The following is a 16,580-nucleotide window of genomic DNA, read 5'->3' as shown; positions in this document are numbered from 1 at the left end:
CAAAAAGACCAAAAAAAAAAAAAAAAAAAAAAAAGAATCCAAATGTAGGAGTTCCCATGGTGGTGCAGTGAAAACGGATCCAACTAGGAACTATGAGGTTTTGGGTTCGATCCCTGGCCTTGCTCATCTGGTCAAGGATCTGGCATTGCCGTGAGCTGTGGTTTAGGTTGCAGATGTGGCTTGGATCCCGAGTTGCTGTGGCTGTGACATAGGCTGGCAGCTGTAGCTCTGATTAGACCCCTAGCCTGGGAATCTCCATATGCTGTGGGTGCAACCCTAAAAAGAGAAAAAGACAAAAAAAAAAAAAAAAAAGAATCCAACTGTAACAGCTCAGGTTGCTGCAGAGGTGTGATTTCTATCCTTGGTCTGGTGCATTGGGTTAAGTATCCAGTTTTGCTACAGTTGGCTGGGACATAGATGGCATCTGTGGCTCGGATTCAGTCCCTGGCCTGAGAATTTTCATGTGCCATAGGTACAACCGTAAAATTAAAAAAAAAAAAAGAAAGAATCACAAGAATCAAATTATTTTTAGTGAGATATGCTAAGTGGTGGGGCAGAGGCAGCAGGACTCTGCTTTCTTAAATACAGGTGTGTTTAGAAAATCTTAAATCAAAAGAGTTAAGTCAAGAGGGATTTTTCTCTTCGATCTTGTGACCTTTATAGGTAGAGGTTGTTTAATGCCTTCATTTGTCAGATCAGAAACTGGAAGCTTATAGAGGTTAAGAACATAGTGAAGATCTAGAGAAGGGAGTGCCATGTAGGTGCTTTTTGTTATTGCTACATGAGCCTGAAGAAGGGGCCCTGTTTAAGGTCATGGAAGAAATGTACGTACCAAGCTGTTTAGTGAAAAGAAGTAATTTTTTGTTATATAAGCATGCTGTAAGGTAAGTATGAGGACAAAAAATAGAAGGAACCAGACCAAAATGTTAATAATATCTTGAAGAAAAAAAATTTAGTTTAAAGTGTTGGAGTTCCCATTGTGGCGCAGCAGAGACGAATACAACTAGGAACCATGAGGTTACAGGTTCAATCCCTGACCTTGCTCAGTGGTTTGAGGATCTGGCATTGCCGTGAGCTGTGGTGGTTGCAGATGTGGCTTGGATCTGATGTTGTTATGGCTGTGGCATAGGCCAGCGGCTATATCTCCAATTAGATCCCTAGCCTGGGAACCTCCATATGCCGTGGGCGTGGCCCTAAAAGGACAAAAGACAAAAATAAATCAATAAAAAAAATAAAATAAAATAAAGTATTAGTATTTTTCTTTCTTTTTTTGTACATCTCTTTTTAATTTTTGATTTTATTTTTTTAATTGTTATTTCCCCAATACAAATTTTTTTTTCTACTGTACAGCATGGTGACCCAGTTACACATACATGTATACATTCTGTTTTCTCATATTATCATGCTCCATCACAAGTGACCAGACATAGTTCCCAGTGCTACACAGCAGGATCTCATTGCTAATCCATTGCAAAGGCAATAGTTTGCATCTATTAACCCCAAGCTCCCAATCCACCCCACTCCCTCCCCCTCCACCTCTGCAACCGCAAGTCTATTTTCTAAGTCCATGATATTCTTTTCTGTGGAAAGGTTCATTTGTGCTGTATATTAGATTCCAGATATAAGTGATATATGGTATTTGTCTTTCTGAGTTAATTCACTTAGTATAAGAATCTCTAATTCCATCCATGTTGCTGCAAATGGCGTTATTTTGTTCTTTTTTATGGCTGAGTAGTATTCCAAAGTGTATATATACACCACATCTTCCTAATCCAATCGTCTTTCGATGGACATTTGGGTTGTTTTCATGTCTTGGCTATTGTGAATAGTGCTGCAATGAACATACGGGTGCATGTGTCTTTTTTAAGGAAAGTTTTGTCCTGCTATATGCCCAAGAGTGGGATTGCTGGGTCATATGATAGTTCTATGTACAGTTTTTTAAGGTACCTCCATACTGATCTCCATAGTGGTTGTACCAGCTTACATTCCCACCAACAGTGCAGGAGAGTTCCCTTTTCTCCAGACCCTCTCCAACATTTGTTATTTGTGGACTTATTGGTGATGACCATTCTGACTGGTGTGAGGTGGTATCTCATGGTAGTTTTTATTTCATTTCTTTAATAATTAATCAGTGATGTTGAGCATTTTTTCATGTGCTTGTTAGCCATCTGTACATCTTCCTTGGAGAAATGTCTATTCAGGTCTTTTGCCCATCTTTCAATTGAGTTGTTGGCTGTTTTGCTGTGGAGTTGTGTAAGTTGCTTGTATATTCTAGCGATTCAGCCCTTGTCAGTTGCATCATTTCAAACTATTTTCTCCCATTCTGTAAGTTTTCTTTTTGTTTTCTTTTTAGTTTCCTTTGCTGTGCAAAAGCTTGTCAGTTTGATTAGGTCCCATTGGTTTATTTTTGCTTTTATTTCTGTTGCTTTCAGACCTTGAAATTTAATTGGGAGCCGCAAGCTTTACAATCATGCACAAATATTCTCCAGTGTAGAACAGCAGGAAAGCTATCATAGGCCAAGAAGGATGAGGTCAAAACTTGGATTTTAGTTTGGTGTTATTGTTGCTTTTCCTTCCTATCCAAAGGGCCTTTAAATAAGTACTTGTTAAAACAGCATCGCCTCAGTGTTAGAGGGAATAGATACATAGGTCCATGTTTCTCAGGTCTTCTGAAATCACAAGTATAAGGTATTCTCTTGGATCTTTTTTTTTTAATTAATTAATTTATTTTTCCGCTGTACAGCATGGGGGCCAAGATACACTTACATGTATACATTTTTTCCCCACCCTTCATTCTGTTACAATATAAGTATCTAGACATAGTTCTCAATGTTTTTTGTACATCTTTATGTGTGAATATTCTTTGTGTGTGTGTGTCTTTTTGTGGTAATTAAGAGATTTTTAGACTCTCTAGGTTAAATTGATAACATGATTTTTAAAATACACAAATTTTCCACAGCCTGTCAATGACTAAATATTTTCTTAATCAGTTAGCTTTGTCTATTCACCTCATCTGCAGAAACTTCTTTTATAGGAATAATAAATTTAAATACTTAATTTTAACTCTTTAGTATGATATTAAAATATGAAAAGCAAAAAAGACCTCTCTTACATAAAACCTAACACTCTTCTCTACTACCCCAACTGCCAGCCAAATAGTAGGTTAATTGTGATTATTAAGTATTAATGAAACATTAAGTATGTGAAAGTGGGTACTCTTATACATTGCTGATTGCTTGGAGTATACATTGCAACCTCATAGGAGGGCAGTGTAGAAATATCAGTTAAAATTTTAAGTGCACATTTCATTTGACTTGCAATTTTACATTTAAGAAGTACATTCAAGTATATTCACAGATATATACTGGCACAAGTAATCATTCTAGCATTGCTTGTAATAGCAAAAACCTGAAAACAGGCTAAATGCTGTCCTTCTGGATTGGATAAAGAAATTATGGTATCCATTTAGTGGAATTATCTGCCACTATTAAAAACAGAAGGTAGATCTATATTCACGTATTTGGTAAATTGTTTCGAATACATGCTGTGTGCCAGACAGATGCTAAGGGGTAACCAAATAAGACATAGTTCTTACTCTTGTAGGGTTTATAGTCTTCTTGTGGGAGAGACAGACTTTAATTAGGTATTTGTATTAATAATATATGATTACAAATCAGGATAATTACTTTTTAAAAAGGGAATCTGGTTTTGTAAGAGCATGTAACAAAGAAGACTTGACCTAGACTAGAGGATCAGGGAAGGCCTCCTCATTGAGAGAGTAAAGTTTGACCGGATATTTAAGGATTGAGTAGGAGTGAATTAGGTGCAAAGATAGGCAGAGCATCTCAAAATTATGAAAAGTGGAGTTCCTGTCATGGTGAAGCAGAAACAAATCCGACTAGGAACCATGAGGTTTTGGGTTCGATCTCTGGCCACATCCAGTGGGTCAAGGATCTGGCGTTGCTGTGGCTGTTGTATAGGCCGGCGGCAACAGCTCTGATTAGACCCCTAGCCTGGGAACCTTCGTATGTTGCGGGTGCAGCCCTCAAAAGACAAAAAAATATATATATGAAAAGTGAATTATGTGTACACAGGCCCTGGGGGTGGAAGAAAAGAATGACATCAAGGAGCTAAAGAAAGGCTGTAGTCTAAGCTATATGAGATGAACCTGGAAAGAAATAGAGCCAAGCTAAGAATTTTGGACTTTTCAAATAATGGTAATCCATTAAATGGAGTGTTTGTCCTTCCTTTTCTTCTCCTTCCTCTTCTCTTCTTTTCTTTTCTTTCTTTCTCCTTCTCTTCCCCCCTCCCCCTTCTTTGTTTAATTCTTGTAAAATATATATATAATAAAATTTATTAATAATATTCATGGAGTTCCCGTCGTGGCGCAGTGGTTAACGAATCCGACTAGGAACCATGAGGTTGCAGGTTCGGTCCCTGCCCTTGCTCAGTGGGTTAACGATCCGGCGTTGCCGTGAGCTGTGGTGTAGGTTGCAGACGCGGCTTGGATCCTGCGTTGCTGTGGCTCTGGCGTAGGCCGGTGGCTACAGCTCCGATTCAACCCCTAGCCTGGGAACCTCCATATGCCGTGGGAGCGGCCCAAGAAATAGCAACAACAACAACAACAACAAAAGACAAAAAAAAAGACAAAAAAGACAAAAAAAAAAAAAATATTCATACTGTTCTGTAATCATTAGCACTGTCCAGAATTTTTTCATCTTCCCAAACAAGGTTAGCAGTTATTTGGAGGTAGCCCATAGTGGTTATAAGGAGTCTGGTGAAAGATTACTAATCCAGAGAAGAGAAAGTGGGAGACTGGATTAGTGTGGTGACTATGGAGATGAAAAGAAATAAAGTAAATTGAAAGATAATTAAGAAATAAAGCCAACAGGATGGAGTTCCCATCGTGGCTCAGTGGTTAACGAATCCGACTAGGAACTATGAGGTTGCGGGTTCAATCCCTGGCCTTGCTCAGTGGGTTAAGAATCCGGGATTGCCGTGAGCTGTGGTGTAAGTTGCAGATGTGGCTTGGATCCCGAGTTGCCGTGGCTCTGGTATAGGCTGGCAGCTACAGCCCCGATTCGACCTCTAACCTGGGAACCTCCACATGCCTCGGGAGCGGCCCAAGAAATAGCAAAAAGACCAAAAAAAAAAAAAAAAAAAAAATGTAATTGTGCTCCAGACTCATAGAATCGTCCATTTTTTTTTTTTTTTTTTTGTCTTTTGTCTTTTGTCTTTTGTTGTTGTTGTTGTTGTTGCTATTTCTTGGGCCGCTCCCTCGGCATATGGAGGTTCCCAGGCTAGGGGTTGAATCGGAGCTGTAGCCACCGGCCTACGCCAGAGACACAGCAACACAGGATCCGAGCCGCGTCTGCGACCTACACCACAGCTCACGGCAACGCCGGATCGTTAACCCACTGAGCAAGGGCAGGGACCGAACCTGCAACCTCATGGTTCCTAGTCGGATTCGTTAACCACTGCGCCACGACGGGAACTCCAGAATCGTCCATTTTAATTTAACTACTCCTTTTTGATTTAGGACTCCAAACAAGTTTTGATGTTGTATTTTGCACATCTGCATCCTGTATTTGCTGTATAATATGGGCACTGTGTTTGTGACAGTGTGCCTTATAGCTCCTTATAAATTAATGATTATGCCACTTTTTATTAATGTTGGGAACTGCTGACTGTACAGTCTCTCACATCAGAGCTCTGCAGTTCTTCTCATGGATAACAGTACCAAAGCAGAGGGAAATCTACTTTTTAAATAACTTTTTTCAAGAAAAGGAAAAATGGCTTAATTCATCCAAGAATGAAATTCCTCATACTGGTTTTTCTGAACTACATTTTTGTGAATAAAAGTCCCTTACTCAGAGGGAATTTGGAAAAGGCACACAGACAAAAGTCCCAGTGTCGAATATTTTAGCCATTAAAGCATAAATCAGCTGCAGTTCTTCAGTGAGATAGTGTCTCAGAAGAAAAGAGACCTCTTTAGTAATGGTTTTTTTTTTTTTTTTTCAATTGGCATGTTTTTTCATAGTCTTAATAAGGCACAAGGCTGATTTCCATCTCCACATTTCTAAAATAGATTATGGGGAGCTCCTGTTGTGGCGAAGTGGAAACCAATTCAACTAGGAACCGTGAGGTTGCAGGTTCGATCCCTGGCCTCGCTCAGTGGGTTAAGTATCTGGCATTGCCATGAGTTGTGGTGTAGGTCGCAGACACGGCTCAGATCTGGTGTTGCTGTGGCTATGGTGTAGGCCTGCGGCTACAGCTCCGATTGGACCCCTAGCCTGGGAACCTCCATATGCCATGGGAGCAGCCCTAGAAAAGGCAAAAAGACAAAAGAAATAAAAATAAAAATGACCAAATAAAAAATAAAAAAGTAGAATGTAAAAATAAATAAATAAATAAAATAGATTTAGGTCTAAGTGTCAGTCCATACATGTGATATTTTTGTTCTCTTCTTTCCACCAAGTCTTCCCTTCTTTTTTTTTTCCTGGCATAAATACCCATATGTAACTGGTTGAACTGATTAAGATGATAGATTAAAATCTCTTGGGAACACTTTGAAACCTCTGTTCATTTCTCTGTACCTGAAGGTAAATCAGAGATCATAAAACCCTACTTTCTCATTTTATTATTAACACAAAATGGAAATGGAGAGATTAAAACAACTTGGAGGTAGTATTAGGAATGAACATCAGTAAAGAACAAGAAAGAAAACACAGATAAATACTAGAAATAAGAAAGGGAGTAGGCCTAATCATAGACTAAGTATGTGAATACTATATAGTTTATGCTGATAAATTTGAAAATTTAGATTAAGAATATTCTAAGAGGAATTCTCATTGTGGCTCCACAGTAACGAACCAGACTAGTTAGTATCCATGATGATAATGGGTTCAATCCCTGGCCTTGCTCAGTGGGTTAAATATCCAGTGTTGCCATGAGCTGTGTCATAGGTTACAGAGGCTGCCCGGATCCTGCATTACTGTGGCGTAGGCTGCCAGCTACAGCTCCAATTCGAACCCCCGCCTGGGAATTTCCATAAGGCACATTTGCCCCTAACAAGAAAAAAAAATATTCTAGGAAATAGGCATTTTTAAAATTAGCTAAAGTAGAAGTGTAAAAGTTGAATAGACCCCCCAACCATAAAGAAAAGTTATTAAAATTTCAAAATTATCTCCCCAAAAAGAATGTGTATAGATGACTTCACAGGTCAGTTTTCTTTCACAACCTTGAAGAATAACTCTTATGTTATTTAACTATACCAGAGCATATGGGGGTGGGGGACAGGTTCCAATTTTTTTTTTTTTTTTTTTTTCCTTTTTTAGGGCTACACCTGAGGCATGTGGAAGTTCCCAGGCTAAGGGTCAAATCAGTGCTGCAGCTGCCAGCCTGCTCAGCAGCCGCAGCAACACCAGATTCAAGCCACGTCTGCAACCTACACTGCAGCTCACAGCAATGCTGGATCCTTAACCCACTAAGTGAGGCCTGGGATCTAACCTGCATCCTCATGGATGCTAGTCAGGTTAATTACCACTGAGCCACAATGGGAACTCCCCAGATTTTCTTAATGGCATTAACAAAGGCCTGATAAGGTTGCCTAACAAGGATGGCATAAAAACAAAAAATCATAGACCAACTCCACTGAAGAATATAGATGAAAAAGTAGGCAGAAAAATAGAACAAATAGGATCTAAAGATACATATACTAAAGATCAAATAGGGTTTAACTCAGGAATCCACAAGTGATTCAGTATTAGGACTTTTTTTTTTTTTTTTTTTTGTCTTTTTGCCATTTTTTGGGCCGCTCCCACGGCATATGGAGGTTCCCAGGCTAGGGGTTGAATCGGAGCTGAAGCTGCCAGCCTACACCAGAGCCACAGCAACTCAGGATCTGAGCCGCGTCTGCAGCCTACACCACAGCTCACGGCAACGCCGGATCCTTAACCCACTGAGCGAGGCCAGGGATCGAACCCACAACCTCACGGTTCCTAGTCGGATTCATTAACCACTGTGCCACAACGGCAACTTCTGTATTAGGAAATTTGATGTCATTCATCACATTGATAGGCCTAGGAAGAAAAGGACTTTATCAATTGCAGTGAAAGCAAAGTTGAAGGACTCATAGTTCTTGATTTCAAAACGTAATACAAAGCTCTATTAATCAAAACATTGTAGTATTGGCATAAGGACAGACATATAGAGCAATAGAATTGAGAGTAGAGAAATAAACCTAAACGTCTATGTCCAGTTGATTTCTGATAAGAATACCAAGACCATTCAATGGAGAAAGAATAGTATCTTCAGCAAATGGTGATGGGACAGCTGGATTTCCACATGGAAAAAAAAAATGAAACTGGACCATATACAAAAATTAATTCAAAATGGATCAGCAACCTAAATATAAGAGTAAAAACCATAAAACTCTTAGAAGAAAACTGGGGTAAATCTTCATGCCCTTCTTAGGACACTAAAAGCATGAGCAAAAAAAGAAAAAAATAGATGAAATAGATTTCATTGAAATTAAAAACTTTTTGTGCATCAAAGGATGTTATCAAGGAACTGAAAAGATAGCTATAGTCTGGGGAAAAAAATATTTGGAAATCTTAAGAATCTAGTATCCAGAATATATGAAAGAACTTAATTTTAAAATGGGCAAAGGACTTGATTAGAAATTTCTCCAAAGAAGATATACAAATGACCAACAAGTACATGAAAAGATACACAGCATCATTAGTCATTAAGGAAATACACATCAAAAACACAGTGGAACACCCACTTTGATGCCTATACTGAAAAACAAAAAACAAAAAGGAAAACAAGTGTTGAGGAAGAAACTAAAACCCTCTTATATTGCCAGTGGGAATGGAAAATGGTTCAACTTCTGTGAAAGACAATTCAGTGGCTTCTCAAACAGCAAAACATAGAATTACCGTATGACTCAGCACTTCCACTGCTAGGTATACACTCAAAAGAATCAAAAACGGTTACTCAGATAAATACATGTACACTCATGTCTGTAGCACCACTATTCACAATAACCAAAAGGTGGAAACAGCCTAAATGCCCTTCAATGGAAGGCTGGAACAAACTATGGAAATACATATTACTCAGCTATAAAAAGCAATAAAGTACTCATACATACTGCAATGTGGTGATCTCAAAAACAGTATGCTAATAAGTCAGACACAGAAAGTCACATCATATGATTCCATTTATATGAAATACCCGAAATAGGTAAATCCATTTAGGCAGAGTGATTGTTAGGGGCTGCGGGGAGGGGTAATGGGAAGCAAATGCTTAATAGGTACCCTCTTTTGGGGTAAATAAAATATTTTGGAACTAGATAAAGGTGGTGATTGTACAACATTGTGAATATACTGCCACTGTATTATTCACTTTAAAATCATTCATTTTATATGATGTTGATTATATCTAAATAAAAAAGAAGCATTAAAAATATTATTCAATTCTGGGAGTTCCTGTTGTGGCTCAGTGGTAATAATCCCGACTGGTAACCATGAGAATGCAGGTCAACACTGATTTAGAAATGTAATAAATAGCTTTCGATAAGGAACTAAATAAAAACTGTAAATGTGGGAAATCCAGACAACATTTTCTTTTTTCTTTTTATAGCCACACCTGTGGCATATGGAAGTTCCCAGAATAGGGGTCAAAACAGAGCTGCAGCTGCCAGCCTGCACCACAGCCATGGTAACACCGGATCTGAGCTGCGTTTGCGACCTACACCACAGCTTGCTGCAGTGCCAGATCCTTAACCCACTGAGCAAGGCCAGGGATTAAATCCGCATCCTCATGGACACTTAGTTGGGTTATTAAGCTGCTGAGCCACAACAAGAACTCCCCAGACAACATTTTCTTTTTCATTTCTGCAGATGATGTCTATCTGAAAAACCCAAGAGAATCAACCAAAAAACTGCTTCAAATGATAGAAATTTTTAGCATTTTGGCTCTTATAAGATGGACTAAAATCAGTAATTAGTTTAGTTGGGAAATATTATAGGTCTTCTGATCCTGGCAGAATGTGGATTAGGCTAACATAGAAATACTCCCAATACAGATATCTAGAAATGCTAATTACATTTTCAAATAAACTTTTTCTCTTAAATCATAGCTGAGCTTTCGATAAAGACAGATCTCTCCAGTTACCAGAAATTGAGAGAATTTGAGAACAAGGCAGAAATCATGTTAGCTGATGGAGCAGCCTAAAAGGTTAGAGCCTTTGGTTTTAACATTCATTTTGAAGATCCTAGACTTATAAAAAGCAGAGTATTAGGACTGTGAACCCAGCATGGAACCAGAACCTTCACTGGGCTCTACAATCAATGAAATAGAGAACAAGAAGGAAAAGCTAAAAAAAAAAAAAAAGCGAAAAAACGGAGCTTGCCTTTACTCACCTTGGGTGAGGAAGGAAGTCTCCCAGGAAAAACTGAAACGATGGATTAGACTTCATACACTATAACCTGCATTTGTAAGAATCTTTAATATATAGTAGGTCAACTTGAAATAATAGACTATAGAGTAGACTATAATATGTGTATGTATAAAATTATTAGAGACAGGGAATTCCCATCATGGCTCAGTGGTTAACCAATCCGACTAGAAACCATGAGGTTGCAGATTCAATCCCTGCCCTTGCTCAGTGGATTAACGATCCAGAGTTGCTGTGAGCTGTGGTGTAGGTTGCAGATGCGGCTCGGATCCCTCATTGCTGAGGCTCTGGTGTAGGCTGGCAGCTACAGCTCCGATTCAGCCCTTAGCCTGGGTACCTCCATATGCCGTGGGAGCGGCCCAAGAAATGGCAGAAAGACCAAAAAAAAAAAAAAAAAAAGAGACATAAAAAATGAATTCAAACCATAAGAAAAAAATTAAACTGGGAAAAAAGGAATGGGCAGATTTGACAAAAAAAATCAAATCTGAGCTTCTAAAAATGAAAAATATGCTATTGAAATTGAACATAGTAGGAGTTCCCGTCGTGGCGCAGTGGTTAACGAATCCGACTAGGAACCATGAGGTTGCAGGTTCGATCCCTGCCCTTGCTCAGTGGGTTAACGATCCGGCATTGCTGTGAGCTGTGGTGTAGGTTGCAGACGCGGCTCAGATCCTGCGTTGCTGTGGCTCTGGCGTAGGCCGGCAGCTACAGCTCCGATTCAACCTCTAGCTTGGGAACCTCCATATGCCGCGGGAGCGGCCCAAGAAATAGCAAAAAGGCAAACAAAAAAAAAAAGAAATTGAACATAGTAGATAGATTGAATAGTGGATTTGACCTACCTGAAAAGGCAGTTGGTAAACTGGAAGATAAATTTGATGATGTTACCCAGGACGCAGCACAGGTGATAAAGAAAAACATGTAAAAGAGGTGAGGAAACATGGATGAACAAATTTGAAAGTCCAGGGAATTCCTGCTGTGGCTCAGCAGATTAAAACCCAAGATAGTGTCCATGAAGATGTGGGTTTGATCCCTGGCCTCACTCAGTGGGTTGAGGATCCAGCATTGCCACAAGCTCCAGCATAGTTCACAGATGTGGCTCGGATCTGGCATTGCCATGGCTGTGGTGTAGGCTGGCAGCTGTACCTCTTGTTCGACCCCTATTCTGGGAACTTTCATATGCTACAGGTGCGGCCACTTAAAAAAAAATTATGCATCAAAATAAAGTGAAAAGACAACCCAAAGAATAGCAGAAAATATTTGAAGGTCATATATCTAAAGTTTTTATATTCAGAATATATAACAACCCTTATAATTCAGTAATTTAAAGACTAAAACCCAATTTTAAAAATGAGCAAAGTATTTAACTGGATATTTTCCAAAGAAAATAAACAAATAGCCAACTAGTATGTGAAAAGATAGATGCTCAGCATCATGACTCATTAGGGATATGCAAAACAAAATCAAGAGATACCACTTCATACCTATTAGAGTGGTATAATTTAAAAAAAGGAAAAAGAAAAATAAGAGTTCTCATTGTGGCTCAGTGGGTTAAGAATCCAACTAGTATCCCTGAGGATGCAGGTTTGATCCCTGGCCTCACTCAGGTTAAGTATCTGGTGCTGCCACAAGCTCCGGTATAAGTCACAGATGCGGGTCAGATCTGGCGTTGCTGTGGTTGTGGCTTAGGCTGGCAGCTATAGTTCCAATTTGACTCCTGTCCTGGGAACTTCCATATGCTGTGAGTGTGGCCATAAAAAGAAAAAGGAAAAATGAAGTGCTGATGAGCATATGGAGGAACTGGAATTGTTTCGATAGGAATGTAAATTGGTACAACACTGTGGAAAACAATTGTCAGTTCTTCACAAAGCTAAACGTAATTACTCCCATATGACCCAGCATTTCTACTCTTAGGCATATACCTAAAGGAATTGAAAGCAGGGGCTCAAGTAGATATTTATATATCAGCATTCATTGAACCATTGTTCATAATAACCCAAGTGTCTTCAACAGGTGAATGGATGAACAAAATGTGGTATATAGATACAATGGAATATTATTCCATCATGAAATAGAATGAAGTTTTGATACATGCTCCAATATGGGTGATCCTTGAAAACATACTAAGTGAAATAATCTATATAGGAAAGGACAAATATTGTATGATTCCACTTATATGATATATCTAGAATAGGCAATTTCATAGAGATTACCAGGAGCTGAGAGAAAGGAGACCTTGGGATTCATTGCTTAATAGTTTCAGAGTTTGTTTGCAATGAAGAAAAAGTTCAGGAAATAGGTAGAGGTAATAATTATACAATATTATGAATATAATTAATACCACTGAATTATATATTTAATGGTTTAAGTGGCAAGTTTTATATGTATTTTATCACAATTTTTAAAAATTAATGTTTATACCAAAAATGATTCAAGGGTACACTTAGAGTGAATTATAAGGTACATAAATTATATCTCAATAAATCTAAAGAAAAGTAGTCTTTCTCAAACACATGAATGAAACTGCAAATATCAAAAACTAAGAAAATCATGAAAGCAACCAGAGAGGAAAAGAAAAATTATACACAAATAAAAATATAGTGAATTACACACCTATTAGAATCACTGAAATCCAGAATCCTGACCACACCAAATGCTGGTAAGATTGTGAAGAAAGCAAAACTCTCATTCATTGCTGGTATGAATGCAAAATAGACAGCCAGTTCAGAAGACTAGAATATTTCTTTAAAAACTAAGCACACTGTAACCAAATGACCCAGCAATCACACTCAAACCAAATGAGTTGAAAACGTATGTCCACACAAAAACCTTCACACTGATGTTTATAGCCACTCTATTAATAATTGCCAAAATCTGGAAGCAGGGAAGGTGTCAGTAGATAAATGGAAAAATAAACTGATATGTCAAGACAATGGGATATTTTTCAGTGCTAAAACTGAATGAGCAATCAAGCTATGAAAAAATACAGGGATCTAGTCACTTGTGAGAGAACATAATGGAGGGTAATGTGAGAAAAAAATGTATGTATGTATGACTGGGTCACTTTGCTGTACAGCAGAAATTGACAATATTGTAAATCAACTATAAAAGAAAAAATAAAGATTTTTTAAAAAGGGGGGGTCCTTAAATGTGTATTATTAAATGAGAAAAGCAAATCTGGAAGGGTTACATGTTGTATGATTCCAACTCTATGACAGTTGTGGAGAAGGCAAACTGTGGAGGCAGTAAAATGATCAGTGGTTGCCAGAAGTTAGGGGAGAGGAAGAGATGATGGGTGAAGCACAGGATCTTTAAGACAGTGAAATTCTTCTTTATGGTACTACAGTGATGGATACATGTCATTATAAATCTGTCAAAACCCATAGAATTTATAACACCAAAAGTAAACCCTTATTTAGTAAACTATGGATAAACAAATGTACCACTCTGGTGTGGAATTTAGATGGTGGGGGAACCTAGGGAAGGCAGAGGGTGTATGGGAACTCTGTGTACTTTCTGCTCAGTCTTTATATGAACCTAAAACTGCTCTAAAAAGTAAAGTCTATCAAAAAAATATATATATACACATATATATACATAAATAATGGGCAAAACCAGTTCATGGTATAACAACAATTATTAAATACTTTATATTACTCTAGAAAGAAATGTACAAGAGTGTATTTTAAGGCTACCACAAAACTTCAGAGACATAAAAAACTTGAATAAATAGTATTAGATTAACGAACCCGACTAGCATCCATGAGGATGCCAGTTGGATCCCTGGCCTCACTCAGTGAATTAAGGATCCAGCATTGCTGTGAGCTATGGTACAGGCTGCAGACACGGCTCGGATCTGGCATTGCTGTGGCTGGCATGTAGGCCGCCGGCTACAGCTCCAATTCGACCCCCAGCCTGGGAACTCCATGTGCCACCCTAGAAGACAAAAAAAAAAAAAAATAATAATAATGTTAGATGGAATGGGTCAGTATTATGTCAGGTTTTCTCAAATTAACCAGTGAATTTAAGGTAATCTTAATTAAAATTCCAAAGGTTTTATTGGGCAGAAACTGAACAAAATTATTTCAAGGTTGATTCCAAAGAATAAATGTGGGAAATAACCAGGAAAATTTTGTGGAATAAAAATTAGTGCAAGTGGTCATGCCCCAAACAGATACTAAAATATATTCTTAAACTGCAGTGATCAATATAGCATTTATCAAAATAGAAGTATCAGTAGAACAAAAAGAAAGTGCAGGGTAACATAATTTTTAAAAAATTTAGCATTGAGTCAGTGTTCAAGGATAGAGAATAAATTTAAAAAGTAACAAATTTTTAAAAATCGACAGTATATATGGCAAGGCGCCCAGAATGAGATGTCAGAATTTTTTAAAATATCAGAACTGAAATTTTACTATTTCCCAGTACTTTTTTTTGTACTCATTGAACCAGTAAATTAAGAATGTATTATTAATGCCACGGGTGTGACCAAAAAAGACAATGTGTAATATGCTTTGAAAAAAGCCAAATTTCAACAGAACATGAAAGAATACTTTCTAAAGCTGAATCAACCAAAGAATTAATTGAAAGTCCATTCAACATTTCCCATACAAAGGTAAAACTTGAATCATATTACTACTTGCCAAAAAAAAAAAAAAAAAAAAAGGCTTGGTTAGTTCTCCATTGCCTCATTCCAGTGTTCAGATTCCCAGCTGCATATGCCTCTTATTCTACCCAGAAGGAATACTTGCTGATATATAGTTATTCTGTTCCACACCTGTAGCTTTTGTTAAATTATACCTAACTAAAATTTCCCGACCTTTCCATTTCTACTTCAAATTCTACACATCCTTTTGGAGTTCCCATTGTGGCTCAGTGGCTAACGAATCCAACTAGGAACCATGAGGTTTCGAATTCGATCCCTGGCCTTGCTCAGTGGGTTAAGGATCAGGTGTTGCCGTGAGCTGTGGTGTAGGTCGCAGACGTGGCTCGGATCCCACATGGCTGTGGCTGTGGCTATGGCGTAGGCCGGCAACCTGCAGCTCTGATTCAACCCCTAGCCTGGGAACCTCCATATGTCGAGGGAACAGCCCTAGAAAAGGCAAAAAGACAAAACAAAACAAAAAAACAAATTCTACACATCTTTTAAAGCTCAGATGTACTACTTTAAAATTCATTTTAGTTTTCTGTCCTCCCCTAATGTTTTGCTTTTTTTTTTTTAGCTATTTCTTGGGCCGCTCCCGCGGCATATGGAGGTTCCCAGGCTAGAGGTCGAATCGGAGCTGCAGCCACCGGCCTACGCCAGAGCCACAGTAACGCGGGATCCAAGCCGCGTCTGCAACCTACACCACAGCTCACGGCAACGCCGGATCCTTAACCCACTGAGCAAGGGCAGGGACCGAACCCGCAACCTCATGGTTCCTAGTCGAATTCGTTAACCACTGCGCCACGACGGGAACTCCTAATGTTTTTTCCATAACAGGAATACGTGATCTCTTCAGCTCTTAAGTAACTGTTATTTTTATTTGTGCCTTTTTCAGTATACACACACACACTTTGTTTTAGGATTTTTTTGTGTCTAGAGACATAGTAACTGTGTTTAGTACAGGCTATTATGCCTCAGGTCCAGTAGATTCAGGTAACATTTGGTGTTTAGCATGTACTTTTTCACCTACTCCTCTGTAACAATTCTTTGAGATGTTTATTCCAAATCTCATTCATATGAGGATGATGAGCATAAGTAAAGTCACATTACCTTAACTCTTCTAAAATGGCTATGAGTTTCTTTAGTGCAAGAATTTTAATACTCAATTTTCTACCATGTAATACCAACCATATATGTATTAGCTGCTCAGTAATCATAGCAATAACCCTAACTTTTCTCTTCTTTCTACAGTACCTTGGCCATGTAGAAGTTGATGAATCAAGAGGAATGCACATCTGTGAAGATGCTGTAAAAAGATTAAAAGCTGTATGTATTTGATAGTTGCCAGTGTTGATCTATATGCTATAAATATTTTCTCAAAAGATAGTGCTCAGTAAATTTTGGTGACCCACTATCCAGTAAGAACAATGTTTCTCTTAAGGCAGAAGATGTGGGCTCACTAATAAAGAGCATCTC

The 16,580-nt window shown here is 38.3% G+C and overlaps 1 protein-coding gene and 1 long non-coding RNA gene across 38 annotated transcripts in view; both read left to right on the top strand.

Moving 5' to 3' along the window:
• Positions 1-16,580, top strand: part of NUMB (NUMB endocytic adaptor protein) — a 174,252-nt gene that overhangs the window by 116,186 nt on the left and 41,486 nt on the right. For 35 of the 37 annotated variants that reach the window (XM_021099490.2, XM_021099479.2, XM_021099487.2 and 32 more), the window contains one exon: positions 16,356-16,430. The exons of the other annotated variants lie outside the window; for them this stretch is intronic. In XM_021099490.2, coding sequence (XP_020955149.1) covers positions 16,356-16,430 — 75 coding nt within the window. The remainder of the gene's footprint in view (positions 1-16,355; positions 16,431-16,580) is intronic. 37 annotated transcript variants of the gene reach the window in all.
• LOC146401845 (uncharacterized) lies at positions 4,895-13,055 on the top strand. Its single transcript, XR_014811159.1, has 3 exons — positions 4,895-5,173; positions 6,041-6,925; positions 11,507-13,055. It is a non-coding gene; the product is annotated as an uncharacterized LOC146401845 (long non-coding RNA).

The sequence above is a fragment of the Sus scrofa genome, chromosome 7 (assembly GCF_054392235.1).
Source record: "Sus scrofa isolate SSC_HxYL_T2T_F1_AM1 chromosome 7, Sscrofa_HxYL_maternal_Yorkshire_Landrace_v2.0, whole genome shotgun sequence".
Classification (NCBI taxonomy): domain Eukaryota; kingdom Metazoa; phylum Chordata; class Mammalia; order Artiodactyla; family Suidae; genus Sus; species Sus scrofa.
This window is presented reverse-complemented; position numbering and strand designations above follow the sequence as displayed.